At 33.3% G+C, this 20,680-nt stretch overlaps 1 protein-coding gene across 3 annotated transcripts in view; it reads right to left on the bottom strand.

Moving 5' to 3' along the window:
• Window positions 1-2,589: 2,589 nt before the first annotated feature.
• Window positions 2,590-20,680, bottom strand: part of LOC106871151 (solute carrier family 12 member 4) — a 189,380-nt gene continuing 171,289 nt past the window's right edge. For all 3 annotated transcript variants that reach the window (XM_089350456.1, XM_089350462.1, XM_089350472.1), the window contains 8 exons: window positions 19,404-19,510; window positions 17,770-17,886; window positions 16,504-16,593; window positions 14,559-14,650; window positions 13,507-13,602; window positions 11,302-11,504; window positions 7,290-7,423; window positions 2,590-4,843 (listed from right to left, as the gene is read on the bottom strand). In XM_089350456.1, coding sequence (XP_089206582.1) covers window positions 4,752-4,843; window positions 7,290-7,423; window positions 11,302-11,504; window positions 13,507-13,602; window positions 14,559-14,650; window positions 16,504-16,593; window positions 17,770-17,886; window positions 19,404-19,510 — 931 coding nt within the window. In that variant the 3' untranslated portion in view covers window positions 2,590-4,751. The remainder of the gene's footprint in view (window positions 4,844-7,289; window positions 7,424-11,301; window positions 11,505-13,506; window positions 13,603-14,558; window positions 14,651-16,503; window positions 16,594-17,769; window positions 17,887-19,403; window positions 19,511-20,680) is intronic.

The following is a 20,680-nucleotide window of genomic DNA, read 5'->3' as shown; positions in this document are numbered from 1 at the left end:
ATCTTCAATCTGGGCACTTGGCCTGAATGACTGCAATAGTGTGGTTTCTGGCAAAGGTACCAAAGGACCAAGTTGTGGTTGTTAAACCAAGTGACAGATCAAGTCTACCATCCAAATGTTAATGCTAAAATTCAAAAGAGGATCAGAGTAAAATAGGAAAGTAAACACAAAATCACTTTGACAACCTATTATATAATTCACTAATTTTACATGGAATTCTTACAAGGAACCGTTATCAAACCTTACTTTACTTTGGTTTTTAAATATTGTCAATGAGTGTACCAAGGAAGACTCCACCATTGTTTTAAATATCAAGAAAGAAAGGAAAAAAAAAATTATGTCAGGAGAGAGAATAAAAGAAAAAAACCACGTTCAAGATATTTTATTCCTATCAATAATAGTTTCAAACTTAAATATCTTTGTTCAGTACATTCCTTTACTATATATTTGTATCAAAATAATTTTATATAGGCTTAAGTCCTCACTTTTCCAGAGAAAAAGAAATGAGAGTGATTGATATTCATACCATTCTCAATGGCAGAAATTAAGTAATATGAAAATTTACAAATATTATAATAATTTGTTTTCAAATTGTAAAATAGCCTCATATTATTCATTTCCTATGTATTTTGTATTTTTTCCTTCCTGCTTTTTTTTTTTTTTTGTAAGAATAATAAAAATTTCTAACATTGTCTCCATATCAAAATTTGGTTAGAATCAAGGTGAGTAAATATTATTTATGTACTATAATTATTTATTTTATAGACGTTGGAGAAATGAGAGATGAAATCGATCCTCATGAGAGTTGAATACAGAATGTAGAAGGATAAACCTAAATACTTTAAAAGATTTAGTCTACTGCCTTCTTTTTTTTTGGTGTGTAAGAATATGTAGAAATCTTTTAAAGAATGGCCCTATCATAGTTTTCCTTCAACAAATATTTAGTGAAAATTCTTTCTCCAATAACTACTGATTAGAATAAAATAAGTTTGTATGTGTGTATGTATATATTGGGAGGGGGAAGTTGGGAATCAATGGCTCAACTGCTTACCTCTGTTTTTACAGCTGAGTAACATTTTGGATCACAGTAGCAACAACCACATAGAGATTTCTGGAACAATTCCATTTGTTTTGATTTCTTTTGTGTAGACAGAGAAACAATACAAAAAAAATTGTATTTTGATTTCATGAAAAAGCACAGAAAAATGAAAAAAGGAAAGATAACTCACAGAACAAAAAGACTTAGATCTACACAGTAACAGACCTTTATGACTAAAATGTAGAAATGTAGTAAAGAACAAGTCTAAAATTCATAATTACCAAGAGCTGATAATGTGCTGAATATACATACAGAGATGTTTATTTATCAGTGGCAGAAAATATCTGATGTTACATTTTGAGCTGTTACAAAGTGGTAGAAACATGTTTGTTGCATTGCTTTGTATTGGAACATTGCTACCAAGGAGTAGACATGTATAAAGATGTTGCTACAAGCTGATGGAAATATGTAGAGCTGTTGTTTCCAAATGATAGAAACATGTAGAAATGCTTCTGTTTAGTGACAGAATTGTGAAGAGTTGTTTCGAACCATAGGACAGAAACATGTTGAGTTATTTCAATCAGATGACAGAAATGTATGGATTATTTCTACCAACTGATAGAAATGTAAAGAGCTATTTGTACAAAGTGGTAGAAATGTTGAGAGCTGTTTCTACCAAATGATAAAAATGTATAGAGTTATTTCTACAAAGTAATAGAAATGTGTAGAGTTGTTTCTACAATGTAGTAGACATGTATAGAGTTGTTTCTACTCAAGTGATAAATGTGTAGAGCTGTTACTATGAAGTAGCAGAAATATTTAGAAATATTTCCACCACATGATAGATATGTATAATGCTGTTTCTTCCAGATGACATAAATGTGAAGAGCTGCTTCTGCCAAATGGCAAAAATATGTAAACATTTGCATCAAGTGGCAAAAACATGTAGAAATGTTACTAATATGTGGTAGAAATATGTTAGAATATGCATGAAATTATTGATGTTAAGGAAAAGAAACATATAACGATAGATATGGTATAGTACACTTTGTAGATGTATGAAACAGTTAAATTAGATATCTCAATGATAGCAATGCAAATAAATAAGACTAAAACCTTTAGAATCAATGTGATTTGAGAGTTTTCGATGTCACAAGAAATCTTTATGTGAAAAATAAATGGAAAAGTAAAAAAATATTACTAGTTTATGTATGTTCAGGTAATTTGCTTTGTTTTCTTATATAGTTTTGGACAATAATGTTTGTCTCTTTCTCTGTCTATTTTTTCTCAGATGCTTAAGCAAACAGTGCTGGTTGTAATGTTTCTGTATATACCATCATCAATAAGTTTGCATTGTAACTAGAGCACATAAAGAAACCATCTGAGATATTTTTCCCTGATTGGCATATCAATATACTAATTGTGAATTCAATTTTAGACGGTGGTTTAAGAAGAAAAATGGCAAGACAAATGATAAATGATGAAATTCAGTTTCAATATAACATTCATCTCTAATGTGTGAGTTTTATTAAAGAGAAAAAGAAATGATGTTATCTTTGTACATATTTTATTTTGATCACAGTTCATCATCTTGTAACTGATCAGACAACACTATTGTTATACTCATCTATGTTTTTGTATCATTGATTAACTTAATCAGCAGTGATTTGTAATGGCTTTTTATTAAAGTCTTATACCCCCACCCGCCATCTCTCTTATAAATCGATGTATTTAAAACCCATAGGAACTAAAAGAGAACAGATGTTGATAAAAGGGTTGAAAAAATTGTTTTATGCAAATGGGGCAAAAACAACAGAAGCTAAAATGCAGCACAAAGTAAAATAAGAAAACAAAGACCCTATTATATATACATATATAAAATCAAAATATGACAGTTTTTATATCAACGTTACAAAATCAAAGGTAAGGAGAAAAGCTACAATTCCAAAAACTTTTCTTAAGCAATTTGTATCATAGTTTTTGCTGATATAAATCTAAGCCCTGGCAGTTTTAGACTTTTGTTTATACTATAGATTTAAGATCTAGCAGTTTTAAAATGTTTCTATAAGATCGGTCAAATAGATATGTAAAAAAAGTGTAAAAAACTTTTATTGAACATTTTTATTGTTATTATTATTATTAACCTAAAGCCATCAGATTTTGTCAAGCACTTTAAATGTGCAATGCAGTTTCTTATTTTATTGTTGTTTAAAATACTAAAAGGAAATTATCAAGAGGTTATTCAAAGTTGAAACAGTATCAAAGCAGTATTACTATACTACCAATGACCTAAAGATGTTTAAGGAGGGTTTTTATAGTATTGATAGAGAACAGATAATAAACAGGTTTCATTGACTAACATATTGGATAAGTTCCTAATATGAAATTGAAGAAATAGCATCGGACCAAAAGTAATATTTCTTCATACATACAAGGACCTATGGCACATTAAAAAAAAATGCATGTGCATATGGAAAGAAAGAAGAGATGGCTATAAAAAATTCCTACAAGTGTGTATCACAATATTTAAATAATTATCCCTAGAATAGCTGCCAATAAATGAAAGAATATGCTTGTGTCAGTACACAGAATTTTTTTCCAACAAAATGTGTATCCTAGTAGTCAAAAAATAGAATTTAGAATGTTGGGATATTTCTTCTCTTACAGAGGATTCTTTAAGATTGAGAAGTTAATGAAGAAAAAGATTTTGCTATCTTAAATGACACCTTGTACAGAATAAAGACAGTCAATGTACAGTGGCTCCTATAGAAGGTTCTTTTAAAAAATAATATGACACCTGATAGTCTTGGGTTTTCTTTATTTATGGATAAAGTGTTGGAGAGGTATCACATTTAGAATAATTCCATTTAAATAAACAAATTTGGTTTCTCGGTGAGTTTATAGATGACCATATGGCAGCAAAATTTAAAAAAAAAATGTTAGAATAAAAAACATATTTGGTATTGCTATTAAATCAGATTTGTCTATTTCTTTGGTAACAAAATAAACATTTCAAATTATTTTTGAAGAAGAAAAGGAGAGGAAAAAATAATTTAGAAAAAGAAATGAATTATAAACACTTAAAATTGAAAAATAAAATATAAATACAACCCAACAAAAATGATTTTAAAAGTTTTGCAGCAATAATTAACCACCAGTCAGGATTATCTGATCAGCAGAAACCTTTCCATTAAAATAACACATTAACAGAAAGGTGGATTAAAACAAAAACAAAAAAGAAACAAAGTAAAATCGTGATTAAAAAATCATAGACAGCAATTCCTTTTAAAAAATACTCCAATAGGGGAAAGTTAACCGATACGTTTTTTTTTGTCAAAATTCATTTTTAATCCTCTCACCATATCAAACACTATTGCTGTTGGGTTTGTCTCATATATGTGATGTATACAGAGACAAGGGAGGTAATAATTAGAGTATAACTTCCTTTTTCAACATTGTATGTCAGTCACTGCCAAAAATACATTCCTGTTAGTTCCATATTCATAGGAATTCAGGATCTATCTATTTTAGACATTTCTAATTAAGAAACAACAGCTAGTTTTGTTAATCAGCAATTTTTGTTCGTGTTCAACTTCAGTGTCAGCAGTACAAGAGAGGAGGTGGTAAATGGGAAAGAATAGGTGGGTGGGAGGAAAAATGAGCTTCAGTTTACAACAAATCTGGAGTCCATTTCAGCAGCTGTATTTCTTGATTAAGAATATATTGTGACAACTTCCCGACCACTGCCACGCACCATTACTACACGATCCAGACCTTCCGTGAGAACTTCTAAGAATTCCATATCTGTAGAAAGTTTATTAAGGAACAACATCAAGAATCATTTATTCAGTAGTTAATTATATATATAACACTTTCTGAAATAAGCATATATTTCATTTTAATGGGTTTAGTTAGCTATAGGGTGTTGCACAAGAAGATTTTTATATAATTCCTGCTCATTTGTCATTCATTAATTGATATTATGTTTGGTATTTCCCAGGCATTTTACTCTAAAACAGAAGCATTTTGAATTTCAACAACTGGTTATTAGTATGGCTATGCTTAAGTGAAATCATTATATATATGTACATATATATATATATATATATATATATATATACACGTATGTGTGTGTGTGTGTATGCATGTGCATGTGTGTGACTAGTGTGGTGAAAACTTCATACAAATATGGGCAGGCCACTTAGAACAAAAACTCAGTCAGAAGTCTGAGTGTCAGCACATTTAATCCATAACCACCATTAGTCAAACAAAGTATATGGTTTTGCTCATGGAATCAATAGGGGCAGCTGACAAGTTCATAAGTGAAAGAGAATATATTTTGTTGGATCTGTGGTAATGGAATAAACAAATATGTGTGTGTGTGTGTGTGTGTGTGTGTGTGTGTGTGTGACTAAATGAAAGTGGTATTATGCTGTGGTAGGCTTCAAGAAACATGGTTAAAGTGTGAATATAATGTCTTTGCAGTTAAGTACTCAGAAGAGCGTGAGAGACAATAGGCAATAAATCTTTAGTTGTTGCTATAGGTTGTACTGTGTAAATTCACCTAGAGTGGATGTAATCTATTCTTTCTTGTTTGTATTTGATTAGAAATAAGTAAACTGCAATAAAGATTTCTGCATCACGGTAAAGTCATATTGTACATTGTTAAGCATACACACTGTACACTCCTTTTCCTTTTTCACAATCTATAACATCAAAGTCCCTCAGTGCACAGAGCTGTCACAGCTCCTGTGTATATTTGAGGATTGTAATTTGTCAATTCTCATCATCTGATATATTTTATGATTATCTTACTTTCATTACTGTGTGTTAATGTAGTGAGTGCAAGTAAACTATCAGAGTGAAAAAAAGATAGGTGGATAGTGTTGTTAGATAAGAGTTGGAAGGATTGCAAGTATGATGTTCTTTTATTCTTTAACTGATTTCAGCCAATAGACTGCATAGTAATTTAGTCAGTGTCAAACAAAATACTTAGTGATATTTGTTATGGCCTGCTATGTTCAGTGTTCAAATCCCTCTGAAGACAACATTGTCTTTTATCCCTCAGGAGTTGATACAAAAAAAGTACTAGTCAAGTACTGAGGTTGATTTAGTTAACTAACATTCTTTTCCTGAAATTTCAAGCCATATGCCTATGTTACAAATCATTATGTTGATGCATCACCTTCAAAATTCTTTTTCATGGTTGATCATATTGTTCCCAATGCATATATATTTCATTCTGGTTCATATTTTAACAATCATGATACTGTTGATGACGATGATTATTTATCAAAACATTAAGTAATCTTTGACCTAAAGAGCTGCAACACCAGTAAGCATAACATAGGAATGGTCACAGACACACACATATAACTGTATATATGTCTGAATTAACAAGAGAGAATGGGGAAAAGGATTTCAATAGAGAGCAAATATTTATTGAATATTTATTGCAGTGCTGTTGCTACACTTTATTACTGTCCAAGTTTTCACATATGCCACTCATCACACAACTGGTTTATGATATATACAAGTTGGTATAAAAACTGTGTGCCCAAAGTGTCACTGTGACATTTTATGGTTTTGTCATAGCCTAAATATAATATGTTTCATTATTGGGGAAAGCGTTTAATTATCTTTAAGTATTTTGAAATGGTTCCTTTGCCATCCAGTGACTATTCACTCAAATATTATGTGTTATTATAATCATAGTTATTTGATCAGAAATATGTATGAAACTTTGAGATATAATATTGTACCTTGGCTAAATTACATAATTTTATCTGCCTCTCTCTGCCTTGCTCAATTTCTAAACTTTATTATTAATCAGTTAGCAAGGCATTGAATTATATAAAAACAAAATTTCTCTGGCCATAATAACAGATGCTATCATAGAGGCAAAATAGAATAGAACAAGAAAATTGAAGCAAAGCAGACCATCAAATAACTTGTTTTATTCTTCTCTTCCATCTTAAATATTCAGTGTGCACATGCACATTGCATCTTCGTACTTCTCTTTCTGGTTTCTACTCAAAACTGTTTACAGATCACAACTATGTCATGAACTTGTGTCCATGTGGAGTGCTTTGTGCTCCGATGGTTGTAAAAAAAATTCTATTGTTGCATTTAAAACACTAAGCTGCACTTAATGAGCCTAGTTTTGTGGTTATCCCAGTTGAAATATATTTAGAATATGAATTGAAATTTCAAAGACTGAAAGATAAAAGTGGTTTTAAAGAAAGGATACAGTTTTGTTCTCCAGATTCAGTTCTGGGAGGTGTTGGTAGGTTTAATATGACAAGCTGTGCTTCATGGGATTTCTCAACAATTACTTCATTCAGTTTTACTGCTGTGTGCATTCTTCGTACATTCTTTTTATCACTATTTCAGAAAAAGATCAAAAACAAAAAATAAACAAAAACACACCAAGAAGAAAATAAAATTAATTTAATAAATAAAGGATGTGTTGTACCATTGAGAGTCACAACAAAATGAATCGTTTACAATCTTGAAGCTGAGTGATAAGATCATCACATTTTTTTCTTTCACCAAACAAGGACAAGTGTCCAATATGTTGGTCATCTCTTTTTCCTCATGACGTAAAACTTGTATCACAGTTTGAAAAATAACAACAATTATAATAATCAGGGCAGCACGCATATTTTTTGTTTTGTCTTGAGGCATGTAAAAAGCACCCTTTGAACCTTGGGCCTCATGGAGACAAGTGACCAAGACCTTTGGCAATATACTGTGCTTGAGAAGACCTGTCAAGCTAAGTGAGATTGTACTCGTGGCCAATGCCAGTGTTTCATAACTGGTACCCATGTCCATGACATGTAAAAAGCACTCACTACACTCTTGGAGTGGTTGGTGTTAGGAGGGGCAGCCAACTGTAGGAACCATGCCAAATCAGATTGGAACCTGGGGCATCTCCCCAGCTTGCCAGCTTTCAGTCAAACCGTCCAACCCATGCCAGCATGGAAAACAGATGTTAAATGATGATGATGACTCCTTTGTGTTTCATAATTCTTACATTGTTTTTCTTCTTTTACCAATTCAACTTTTATTGTTTTTCTTTTATGGTCTGGGTTATTTTATTCCAATAACCTACCTTTTGCATATGTTGTCTTTACTCATTAACCTCATAATCTAAATGGTGATACATTCTCTTGGACAAGTGTTTCTATCTTTCAGTACTCTTGTTGTTGTTATTTAACTCTCTGCTTTATCTTTCTTCCTATCATTAGTTGATGCATGATTCATGACTCTACATATAAAGGTTAAACTACTTTGACAGACCATATTTTAATATGCCGTTTAACTCTTATTAATGCTCTGCTAGCTGTATCACAATTTTGCATAAGGGTTGGTGACCGGAAGGACATTTAGCTACAGTAAATCAGTCAACAAATTTCGTATGACTCATGCAAGCATGAAAAAGTGGACATTAAATAATGATGAAAAATTTATATATATATATATATATATATATATATATATATATATATATATATATACAGGGTATGGTGAATAAATTGTCATCTAAATTATGCAAAAATGAAAATAACACTGATATTTCATTTTAACACCGTGCCCTACACATAATAATCAAGGGGGTTGCAGTCTGAGGAGTTAGGTGGCCAGATGTAAGGGGTGATGGGGTTGCAGAAATTGACTGACAACCATTACTGGGTTCTCCTGCTTGTGTGGCATGGTGTAGAGTCCTCTTGCCAGACAAAATCCTGTTTCCTCTTGTCCTCGATGGTTTGGGATAAAAATTGGCCCTTTCTCATCTTGTATGAGGAATACTGAATGTCTTCATGCACTATCTGCCTGTTAAGAGACTCAGACACTCTCATGTCCTGGGTGATGTACCTAATTGACTTGAAGGGATCGTTGTCAATCATGGCCTGGATGTCACCAACAAATTCAGGAGTTCTTTTCATATCAGAACAATCAGAGTGAGTTTCCTGAGCTGCCATACCTTCATAATCACCATCAGACTCATCCAACTCATTCTGAATCCTCTGCTCTGTCCTCATATTGACACTCAAACATTCTGATATGTTTGTATCGGAGCTTCTGACGTGAAAGCCAAGCAGCACAGCATATCGTTTCCAAATTTCTGGCAGAGTGAATTGTGTCATGGTGCTGTTTTTCTCACAGACAGTGCCCAACTGACCCTACTATACTGTGTAGTCAACAAAATCAGAAACAAGCAATGTGCATGCATGAAATTAAAAATATAAAATAGCAACAATGTACCCATCACACCCTGTGTATATATATAATGTAAAAGCACCCACTACACTCTCGGAGTGGTTGGCATTAGGAAGGACATCCAGCTGTAGAACCTCTGCCAAATCACATTGGAGCCTGGTGTAGCCATCTGGTTCACCAGTCCTCAGTCAAATCGTCCAACCCATGCTAGCATGGAAAGCGGACGTTAAACGATGATGATGATGATGATGATATATATAATATTATTACAAATTTGGGATATATGTGAATATTGCTTGTTTTTATGCCTGTTTTTATCTATGCTAGACATGTATATTATTGAGACATTTGTTTCACAGCTAAATGCTGTTCCAGATGCCAGCAATTAGCTGTCTTTCAGATAAGAGATATTCATATTCCACATAACTTTGAAGCCACAAGGAGGGCCAACTTGTATAAACAAATGTCAGTAGTAAACACACATACACAAGCATGTGCATGCGCACACACACACACACGTGGAACTTCTTTTTTTTTAGTTTCTACCAACCAAGTTCACTCACAAGGTTTTGGTTAGTCCAGTACTATTGTAGAGTACATTTGCCAAAGGTGCTACACATTAGACCCGAACCCAAAGCCATGTTTATGAGAAATAAAAACGTTTATAACTTGAGACATGTAAACAGAATTTTTTTTCTGTGAAGTGGCATCCAACCATAGAAACCAAGCCAAAACAGACTATGGAATACAGTGCAGTCCCTAGCCTTACCAGTTTCTGTCAAGCCATCCAACCCATGGCAGCATGGAAAACAGACATTAAATATTAATGATTCAAAAGTGAAAGATCTGAAAATACTACCCTTTTGACATCTTCTGATTGAGAACATTACAAGTACTTTGTTCCTTTGTTTTTTTGTATTTTTTTTATGCTGGCATGGATTAGATGAATATGACATTGAGGCATTGTTTTACAACCACCTGTGCTTCTTGACTCTAACCTTTATTTCTTTCACAAGAAATTAGTTACTTATTCCATTCAGCTTCAAAAGTACAAAGTTAGTGGATAATTTGTGGATATGTGTGACAACAGAACCACCATTCGTAGGTCACAATTTTGTAGTAGTGAGTAGTACAATAGTAAACACACACACACACACACACACACACAAGATGGGTTTCATTTTTCAATTTTTGCCTACCAAAACCACTTGGCTTTGGTCAGCCTGGGGGTATAGTAGAAGACAGTTGCTCAAGGTGCTATGCCATGGAACTGCATCTGAAACCACTTGGTCTATCTGCATTTATACAAGACAACATAATAAACAATATTATTTCATCATATTTCTCTAATAGCAATATATTGAGCAAATCAAGTCAACCATGCTTGAGCAAACCTATGGTACATACAGAGGCAATGGTTGTTTATCTTTTATCTTCTGCTTGTTTCAGTCATTAGACTGTAGTCATGTTGGAGCATTGCCTTGGAGAATTTTTCATTGAATTAATCAACCCCCAACACTTATTATTTTTTAAAGCTTGGAACTTATTCAATTGGTCTCCTTTACTGAACTGCTAAGTTATGAGGATGTAAACATATCAACACCAGCTATCAAGCAGTGGTGAGGGACAAAGACAGACAGACAGACACATACACACACACACACACACACACACACACACACACACAGTTTACCAAATCCATTCACAGGGCTTTGGTTGGCCTAAGACTATAGTAGAAAACAATTGCTTAAGGTGTCATGCAGTGGGATTGAACCTGGAACCATGTGGTTGGGAAACCTTCCTGTCGTCTGCATTTTAAAGATAGTAAGGACTTCAACATAGGAAATTTGGCACTTGTATTGAGCAGGATGAGTAAAAAGAGAAAGAGGACACCTTACAAGTTCAATTATATTAGTTTAAAAGTTCAAAAGAAAATAAACAATTTGTTTATCATTAAAGAAAAATCAGCAAAAATTATAAAAAAGAAATAATCTTGAAAATTTTCACAAAGTTAGCAAATAGAATAATTCGATACTAACGGTTTCATTTGGAAAAGTTCTTTCCCTAATTCTTTTCCAAGTGATTTTGCTTCTGATGGAGAAAATGTGTATTGACTTCGGTCAAGTTCTAGTGAATTGGCAGCATCATTGAATTCAATGGCCTCTTCAACAACTGTTTCCAATGTCGCATCTTTTGACTCCAGAGAAGTAGGGTTATGAGCACGATCAATTATAGACTGAGCCTACAATGCAAAAATACAACAAACACCAGAAAGTTAGAACAAACATAATTGTCTGCCAAAGGTTAATGAATTATGATTATTTAGAAAAGTTAAGTAAATTCATAATAATCTGTTATGTAGTATGAAAATACCACACTTATACATTTAACTGATTAACTATAAAAGAGAATTTATGTACAGTGACTATCACTTTAACCTAATAAGTCTGAAAACTTATGACTATACTTTAATGTGGAGAAAAGCAGCTGTAGTTAAATGGCAGTGAAAAAAGGAGTGTTTTGGATCTGATGCATCCAAATTTTGTTTATGGAGTGTACTGGAGAAAACAGAGAGAAATTATCAGCCAGGAGTAAATACTAATTACAATTAGATTGGTAGAATGTTAGAGAGAGTTTTAGAAAAGAAGGAATAAGTAATGCAAGATTAAGTCTCTTAATGTTGTATAATCATTATAGTATAGTTTCACAGGCAGTAAACTTTTGGTATTATGGGCTCACAATAACTGAGAAGACATTGATAGTTTATTATATGTAATAGTAGTAGTAGTAATGGCTTCAAATTTTGGCACAAGGCCAGTAAGTTCAGGTGAGGGGGTAAGTTGATTACAATGACCCCAGTACTCAACGGGTACTTATTTCCTCAGCAGAATTTGAACTTAAAACAAAGAGAGACAAAATGCGACTAAGCATTTTGCCTGGCATGCTAACAATTTTGTTAGCTTGTTGCTTTAATAATAATAATAATAATGATAATAATAATAATAATAATATTAATAATAATAATAATAATAATAATAATAATAATAATCCTTTTTACTAAAGGCACAAAGCCTGAAAATTGTTGGGAGAGGACTAGTTGAGTACACTGGCCCCAGTTTTTTACTGGTACTTAATTTATCAACCCTGAAAGGACGAATGGCAAAGTTGACCTTGGTGGAATTTGAACTCAGAACGTAAAGTGTGATGAAATGCCACTAAGCATTTCACATGGCATGCTAACGATTCTGCCAGCTCACCACCTTGAGGCTATAGTAGAAGATACTTGCCCAAGGTACTATGCAGTGGGACTGAACCCAGAACAATGTGGTTGGGAAGCAAGCTTCTTATTTCTTTATTGCCCACAAGGGGCTAAACATAGAGGGGACAAACACAGACAGACAAAGGGGTTAAGTCGATTACATCGACCCCAGTGCATAACTGGTACTTTATTTATCGATCCCGAAAGGATGAAAGGCAAAGTCAACCTCGGCAGAATTTGAATGTAGCGGCAGATGAAATACCGCTAAGCATTTCGCCCGGCATGCTAACGTTTCTGCCAGCTCGCTGCCTTACCACACAGCCATGTCTGCACCTAATAATAGTAATGATAATAATAATAATAATAATAATAATAATGTACATTGCACATAAAAAAAATATAGTAAAGTTGAGTAACAAATATGGCAAAATAAAGAAAGAGCAGTAGAATATTTATCTACAGTAAGGTATGCAGCCATTTCTCATTACCTTCTTTAGATGATATGGTCAATTTCAAAATGAATGTTTTTAGAAACAAAAAGCATATTTTCTAATAAATATATGATGTATGGACATTCTGTTTAAATTTAGCTGAAATCCATTATACTATGATTCTTACAACTGAGAACGGCTTCAATACAGAAATTAAGTCTTTAGCATTTAAGCCAGTCATATCTGGTCCAAATATTCTATCTGTTTCATCTTCAAACTAGCTAGAGCTGTCCTCTCACACTTACCCTACAATATTATTCTAAAAATAAAACAATTACATCATTGAAATCTCAAAACTACAAGGTAATGTGTGATTAATTTTTTATCAATGTGAACAAATAAGTATTACATTCGACACAGAAATCTGAATAATAAAGGGTTAAATATGCTTTCTTCTGCTAACCAGCAGCATCAGAAAATATAATGAGAGAAAGATAAATGATGTTTAAGTTTATTTAGAGGCAAATTAGCAAATTAGAAGAAAGAAAACTAACCGTTTCCTTCTGCAGTCTCATATTACTCAGCAGTTCTGTTCTTTGTTCCATCATAAGGGTTCGTTCATAGGTATAAGCAGATATGTCAGAATTACTCTGAGAAAATAAAGAGGTGGAGAATTTTTACATTATTATTTATGACAAAAGAACACAAGAAACACATTTCTGTATTTCTGAGATGAGGAATTTTATATGTTTTGTATTAGTCAGAGTAGTGTCAAAATAAGGACACCAGAGTTTAGTGCCCGATGAAGCAAAGGTATGCATAATTGGGCTGGTTACACCCCTGGCATAGGCCACGTGTTATGATCTCACTTGGCTTGCTGGGTCTTCTCATGCACTGCATATTTCCAAAGGTCTCGGTCACTAGTCATTGCCTCAGTGAGGCCTAATGTTCGAAGGTTGTGTTTCACCACCTCACCCCAGGTCTTCCTGGGTCTACCTCTTCCACAGGTTCCCTCAACCACTAGGGTGTGGCACTTTTCCACACAGCTATCCTCATCCATTCTCACCACATGACCATACCAGCGCAATTGTCTCTCTTGCACACCACATCTGATGCTTCTTAGGTCCAACTTTTATCTCAAGGTACTTACACTCTGTCGAGTATGCACACTGACATTATGCATCCATCAGAGCATACTGGCTTCATTCCTTGCGAGCTTATGCATGTCCTCAGCAGTCATGGCTCATGTTTCACTGCCATGTAGCATAGCTGTTCATACACATGCATCATACAGTCTACCTTTTACTCAGAGTGAGAGGCTCTTTGTTTACCAAATCCACTCACAGTGCTTTGGTTGGCCTCTAGTTATAGTACAAGATATTTACCAAAGTGCCATGCAGTGGGACTGAATCCAGAACCATGTGGTTGGGAAGCAAATTTCTTACCATACAGACATGCCTGTGCCTGCATGTTTAAAAGAGATTTTTGACAACTGTTAGCTGTGATGAAATATAACATCTGTACAAACTTTTAAAACATTATTGAAAGGGTGTAAAATATAAAGCAGATGAAAAACATTAACATCAAGACAATAACAATTTCTTACCATCTCAACTATTTTAACTTCAGCTTCAATACGTAAGTTATACATGTATTGGTTAAGATCCTTTTCCATTTGAATACTGTTATCTTCCAGTTCTAAGAAGTGTATTATTAAGAAAATAACAAATACACAATACCAAAAACTGAATGAATGGTATATTGATCCCAGTAAATTGTTGGTATCATTTTATTGATTTTGTGTACATGAAAGGTAAAGTCAACATAAAGGAATTCAATCTCAGAATATACAAACAAAAGGAAATCCATTTTGTTTATTTTAGATTATCTATTGAATCTCTCAAACAAACACACACACACACACTCACACATTTAAAATATTTTAAGGCAGTTAATTCGATACCACCAAATTATTATTTTGTAGGAAAATCTACTGTGTAAAAAAATATCCTGTGTAAAAAAAGCATGACTGGAAAAGTTGCAACAGCCAAAAAGCCACTAAATATAATAACTATTTGCTTATAATAATGCTGTGCATATGTAAAGAATCCTTAGAGCTCACTTACATTTTCAGTTTTGTTTTTTTTCAAGTATTTATTATATGGGATTTGTCAAGAATTACTAACAATGATGAGGACACAGTAAGTTGTAGCAGGAGCAACCCCTTCAGCAAGGCAGGTATTTTAAATAAAAACTCATAGAGAATAGAAGGAAAAGGAAATTCTTTGGTTTCTGTAGACAAACTCTCTAGACTGGTAATATTTAGCTTTAAATGAACTATTCTTCCATAGCCTCTGATTTCAAGAATTGTCCCACCATCTTTTTGAATGTAACCACAATCTTCCACTGGTATTGCTAGGCCCACACCGTTAACTGCACCAATGCTCTTCTCTGTCTTGAACTGCTTACCTGTGGCATACATTCCTTTCCATCCTCATCTTCCACTCACTTCCTTACAACTTTTGCAATTTTTTTTACAGCTTGACCTAACTACTGCTCCCATATTCTATGAAGCCTTACCTACTCTTCAAAAGTGACAAAAACCTCTGTAACATTCTGACCCCAAAGTCCCTAACACCTAACTTGGTACTTTTGCCTGCTCCTCCTGCACTTAATGCTATATTTCCCACTTCAACCCCAGCATTATTACTCTATATGGCTTCAAGTAAACTACCCATGTTTTTGACCATTTTGATTGCACTTTTGCTAATCTAATGCACTGTATCACATGCTGTTCTGCAAGACTTTGTATGTGAGTGACAAGTCCTAGACATCTGTTGAAAGCTGTCGATCACCACTTCACATCTAGACAACTCATGTTTGGAGTATACCAATGTAATAATTAAAAAGCACAGCAGGTCAATTTTGAACTGAGAACCGTTGCTCTAACTTGTATGAACATTTACCTTCATTTCCTCTAGTTTCAACACTTTACTTTTTTTTTTTTACTTCTTGGTTTTACAACTTGTGTCCTCCTATCCTTCCCCACTCCTTTCAGATAGTATGCTTTGTTGTATTTGTACACTCACTGACTACATGTGCTTAACATTTTGTGTGCTTGTCTATTTAGTTTTGCCTCGCTAGATGTCTAAACATTCCTCTCTGTGTCACCTTCACTAAGTAATTCAATCAACACATTGCTAGCTAAGGTAGTCTGGCAGTCAGGGATTTGGCAGCCAACTGTCGCACCAACCATCTCTTTCTTAGCCTTCCTCCTTGACCTCACTCTTACATCTGTCAGTCAATGTAATTCCTCTTCAATGCCAATTCCTGTCCTTAGCATATATCCACTCTCACCAACCATTATTTTTTACTATATTGAATGGCGTATATCCTGAAATGTAAGCTGTATCCACTTCAAAAAGTAAGTGATACTTACTGACACCCAACAAAACCTCCTTCAGATTTATGAATATACACTAATTCTCTGAAAAATTAGATATCAAAAATATTTGGTGTAAATGTTGAACTTTTGGTCTTTCAAAGGATACGGGCTACTGTGAAGATCCGTAATTTGCAGTTTTTCCAGACTTTGTGTTGTCTAAGCAGGAAGGGCAACAACATCAAAAGACCTCCTTCATGTGATCAAAATTAAGGGAAATAATCGTGGAAAAAGCAAATACAAAACAATATGATGTTAAAAGAAAAAATTGATTTTCTAAACTTTCATATAATGATCTTGATATATATCGATGGCTTGATACTTAAAAATAAAATTGACAAATACATTTTATTGAACATCTTAATCATAACTATTCAAGTGTATTTACTTAAACATTCTTTTATTATCAATTAAGATTTTTCTTTTATCTTTTTTTTATAGAAATATCTGACAGTTAAATTTATATACTCACATAATAAACCTTAATAAAATATTGTCAATAATACAAATACAATAAAAATCAGTATTTCTTAAACTCCTCATCCAATCTAGAACAGGAAATCATCGTCATTTAATGTCCATTTTCCATGTTGGCTGAAGAGCTGCTTGGGATCCATGTCTGTTTTGGCATGGTTTCAATGGCTGAATGCCCTTCCTAATACCAACCACTTTATAGAGTATACTGGGTGCTTTTATGCAGCAGTGGCATGGGTGCTTTTACATGGCGTAGATGCTTTCTCCATGGCACCAAACAGATGTTAAAATAAAGACAAAATATCGGACACTTTCTCTTCACTGGTATTATAATTATTTTGCTATTTGAGATCATGCTTCTCTGGTTTACCTTAAATGAATTCTTGGGTACATTTTTTTATCACTCGTACATTCCAGTTATATGTTGAAAATTCTGACCTTTTATTATAATCATTATCAGCCATCTTATATCAATTGGAGATTAAACATGTAGATGTATAAACACATATGCATGTTTATTTTACCCAAAGTAATCACTGAACTTCCATTGAGCTCAAGATATCAACAGCTTTAATTGCTATTATGCAAATATTGGTATGCTAGTGGTCAGTAGGGAGACGTAAATCTTCTAGATGGATCTAAACTATATAGATAAGGATATCTATAGGTTATGATGTTAAAAATATTTTCTGATTGCTTTAACACAATGGAAAATTTACTTCCTTTTACATCTGTCTAAACATGCAAAAAAAAAAAAAAATTAGATAAAATAAAATTAAGATTTTTAGATATAATTATTCAAGCTGGAAGTATTTCTAACTTATACGGATGTATTTTTGTACTTTGATAAAGGTGTTAGTTCAATTAATTCTATACATTATTAATTCAATTTCAAGGATATGAACAATCCACCAGACATCTATGGTTCCGGTAAGTTTTTGCGTGTTATCTGGGAACTGGTTAATGCCTTTTACAGCCATTAAGGCCAACTGGGCACCAGCAACATTCCTGATGGTGTCTATAAAGAAATATAAAAAAACATAATTACATTTAAGCCAAAAAGAAATTTTAAAAGAAAAATGTTTGTTGATAACTGAATAAATGTTTATAACCAGTTTTTTTTATCGTATTAAATTAGTATTCACATTTAAGACACAACTCAAAAGGACACTTTTATCATATCTTCATACATGATAGTCATCAACATATGTTTAAAGATCAAGACAAATATAATATGAACAGGAATAAAGATAGCATGGGCTTGCTAAAACCAGATGTGTAGGACACATTTAAGAGAGAGACACAGAAGATGATAAAAATTGTGGAGTGAATAACACGAGATGGCAGAGGATATTTTCTGAAGTGTGGCGAGTTCTAGTTTGATGTAGTCATCAGTTATGTTGCGACAGTCATATAACGAAAACTGGTAATTAAAAAAGATTAAACAGTGTATAGTTGATAGCTGTGTATTAGAAATCCCTTAAATGCATAATTAAGGACCTTTGTTAATCCAGTTGTCAGACTCTTGTCTTAGTATCTACTTCAACATCATTGAGAGTTGATGAGTATGAATTTATAATTTTATTTGGCAGAAATTTTTATTATGTTTCTTCATGCAAGTAATGGTAACACAATATCAATTATATTCTTAACTATGAGAGTAGTGATAAATATTAAAGTCACTAGGACAAGATAATAGTTTGGATGGGACATAAATATATCATCCATGAACCAAAAGTTTAGCAAAGGCCTATGTTTGAAAATAGATACAAGACTAACATATGTAACTAAAGCTATCATATATTCAGATAGATGAGAGTAACATGTGACATATGATTAATGAATAATGATAATTAACCTTTATACTATAGGCACAAAGCCTGAAATTTGGGGGTAGGGAACTAGTTGATCACAGTGACATTAGTGTTTCGCTAGTCTTAATTTATCAATCCTGAAAGGATGAAAGGCAAAGGTGACCTCAGCAGAATTTGAACTCAGAATATAAAGATGGATGAAATGCTGCTAAGCTTTTTGCCTGGCATGCTTGGAACTGCACACATATTGCATAAAGTACTGTCTGTCTGAGGTCCTTGTTGTGACTTGACAAGCAGTACAATATCTTCAATTAACAACCTCATGATATTGTATACTGTGCGACGTCTATAATAATAATAATAATAATAATAATAATTACAATAATGATTTCATTTATTTGCCGCAAGGGCGAAGGATGAGGGGACAATACAGAGACAGATATAAAGTGGTGGGGTATTAATAATAATGATAATAATAACCTCACAGACAGTTAAGAAGGCAAGAAAGGAGATGTATACAATCCTCTTAAATATGAGGAAGTCCATCAGCACCACTGTTTTCATGTATACTTTTCCATGCTTGCATGGATCAGATGAGGCAGTGATTTTTAAAACTGATCATCCTTTCTGATGCCAACCATCAGAAGCAAGGTAATAAAGTTTTCAAAATAAAAGAGCCAAGACATCACAGTAGTAATTATTTTGAGATTAATTGGTTTACCTATAAAGACCCTGTAGCTCTTCTGCTCAGGACTATGTCTCCATCCATAGGGCCATCCGATCATAATTGTGTTATGTTTCAAACCACCGAGGCCAGCTGTTTGGGTTCTGTAAAATTGTAAACATTGAAATGTTTGGATTATTTCAACTGCAAGAAATTATCTTAGATTTCTTTCATTTTTACTTAATATAACACACATACACACACACACATACACACCATTGAAAATATTTTTTGTCATTCAGTTTTTAAATTACTCTAGCATTGTTCACTAAATTTGAATATAAGATGTAAAAATACTGTTTGGTATTAAAAAAGACAAGAGAAAAACAAAAAGCAGAAGAACTTTTAATATCTTATGAATGAGTTTCATATGTAACAGGAGTTGCCAGTACAATTTCATAAAAAGTAGCACGAAAAATTGTGTTACTTAAAAATGAAAAGTTTGCAGGTAAATTTTAAAGAAATATATGCATAACGGTTGCCTGTAGGTTGGTTCTAATTTCTTAGTTGATTGTTTAATATCATATATCTGTCACATGTAAATAATGCTATAACATTTATTACAGCTTGTTATTACAACTAAATGTTGTTCTTAATTAATGCCAACTATTTAATAGTTAATTAATAAAAGCATAAATTAACTGAACTAAATAAAGTGCTTTGACTCACCTACAGTTGTGTCAAAGTCAATGATGGCTGAGCTTAAACACATGGGCATTGTATCAGCTATAAATCTAATTAATACTTTAATAACTACCTTTTTATCTTGCACACTCACACACATGTAATATGATGCTGGTATGGGTGTGTAGTTAAGAAGTTCACTTCCCAATCATGTAGTTTGAGGCAGACAAAAACTGAAAGAAGCACAGTATGTGTGTGTGTGTATATACACGTGTACAGTGGTTATGTGTGTATGTGCATAATTGGGGTTCTCCAAATATTGTTCTGCAGTGAATTGTGATGTTACTGTTATTTCTCCTATCATTGGATCATCCAGTGGCATTATACATACATCTCAAGATGTGGTGAATAAGGTATTCCTTACTTGTAAACTAAGTAAGAGTCAGTAACTGGAAGAATGTCTTCATTGAAGCGAAACAGTCATGGCACCTGTGCCCAGCATTGCCTTCCTGGCACTTGTGCCAGATGGCACGTGTAAAGACATTCGAGCAAGATCGTTGCCAGTGCCGCCGAACTGGCTCCTGTGCAGGTGGCACGTAAAATACACCATTTTGAGCGTGGCCGTTGCCAGTACTGCCTGATTGGCCTTC

Source organism: Octopus bimaculoides, chromosome 1 (assembly GCF_046866305.1).
Source record: "Octopus bimaculoides isolate indiv1 chromosome 1, ASM4686630v1, whole genome shotgun sequence".
NCBI classification, from domain to species: domain Eukaryota; kingdom Metazoa; phylum Mollusca; class Cephalopoda; order Octopoda; family Octopodidae; genus Octopus; species Octopus bimaculoides.
Note: the sequence above shows the minus strand (reverse complement) of the source record. Positions and strands in the feature narration are given on the sequence as shown.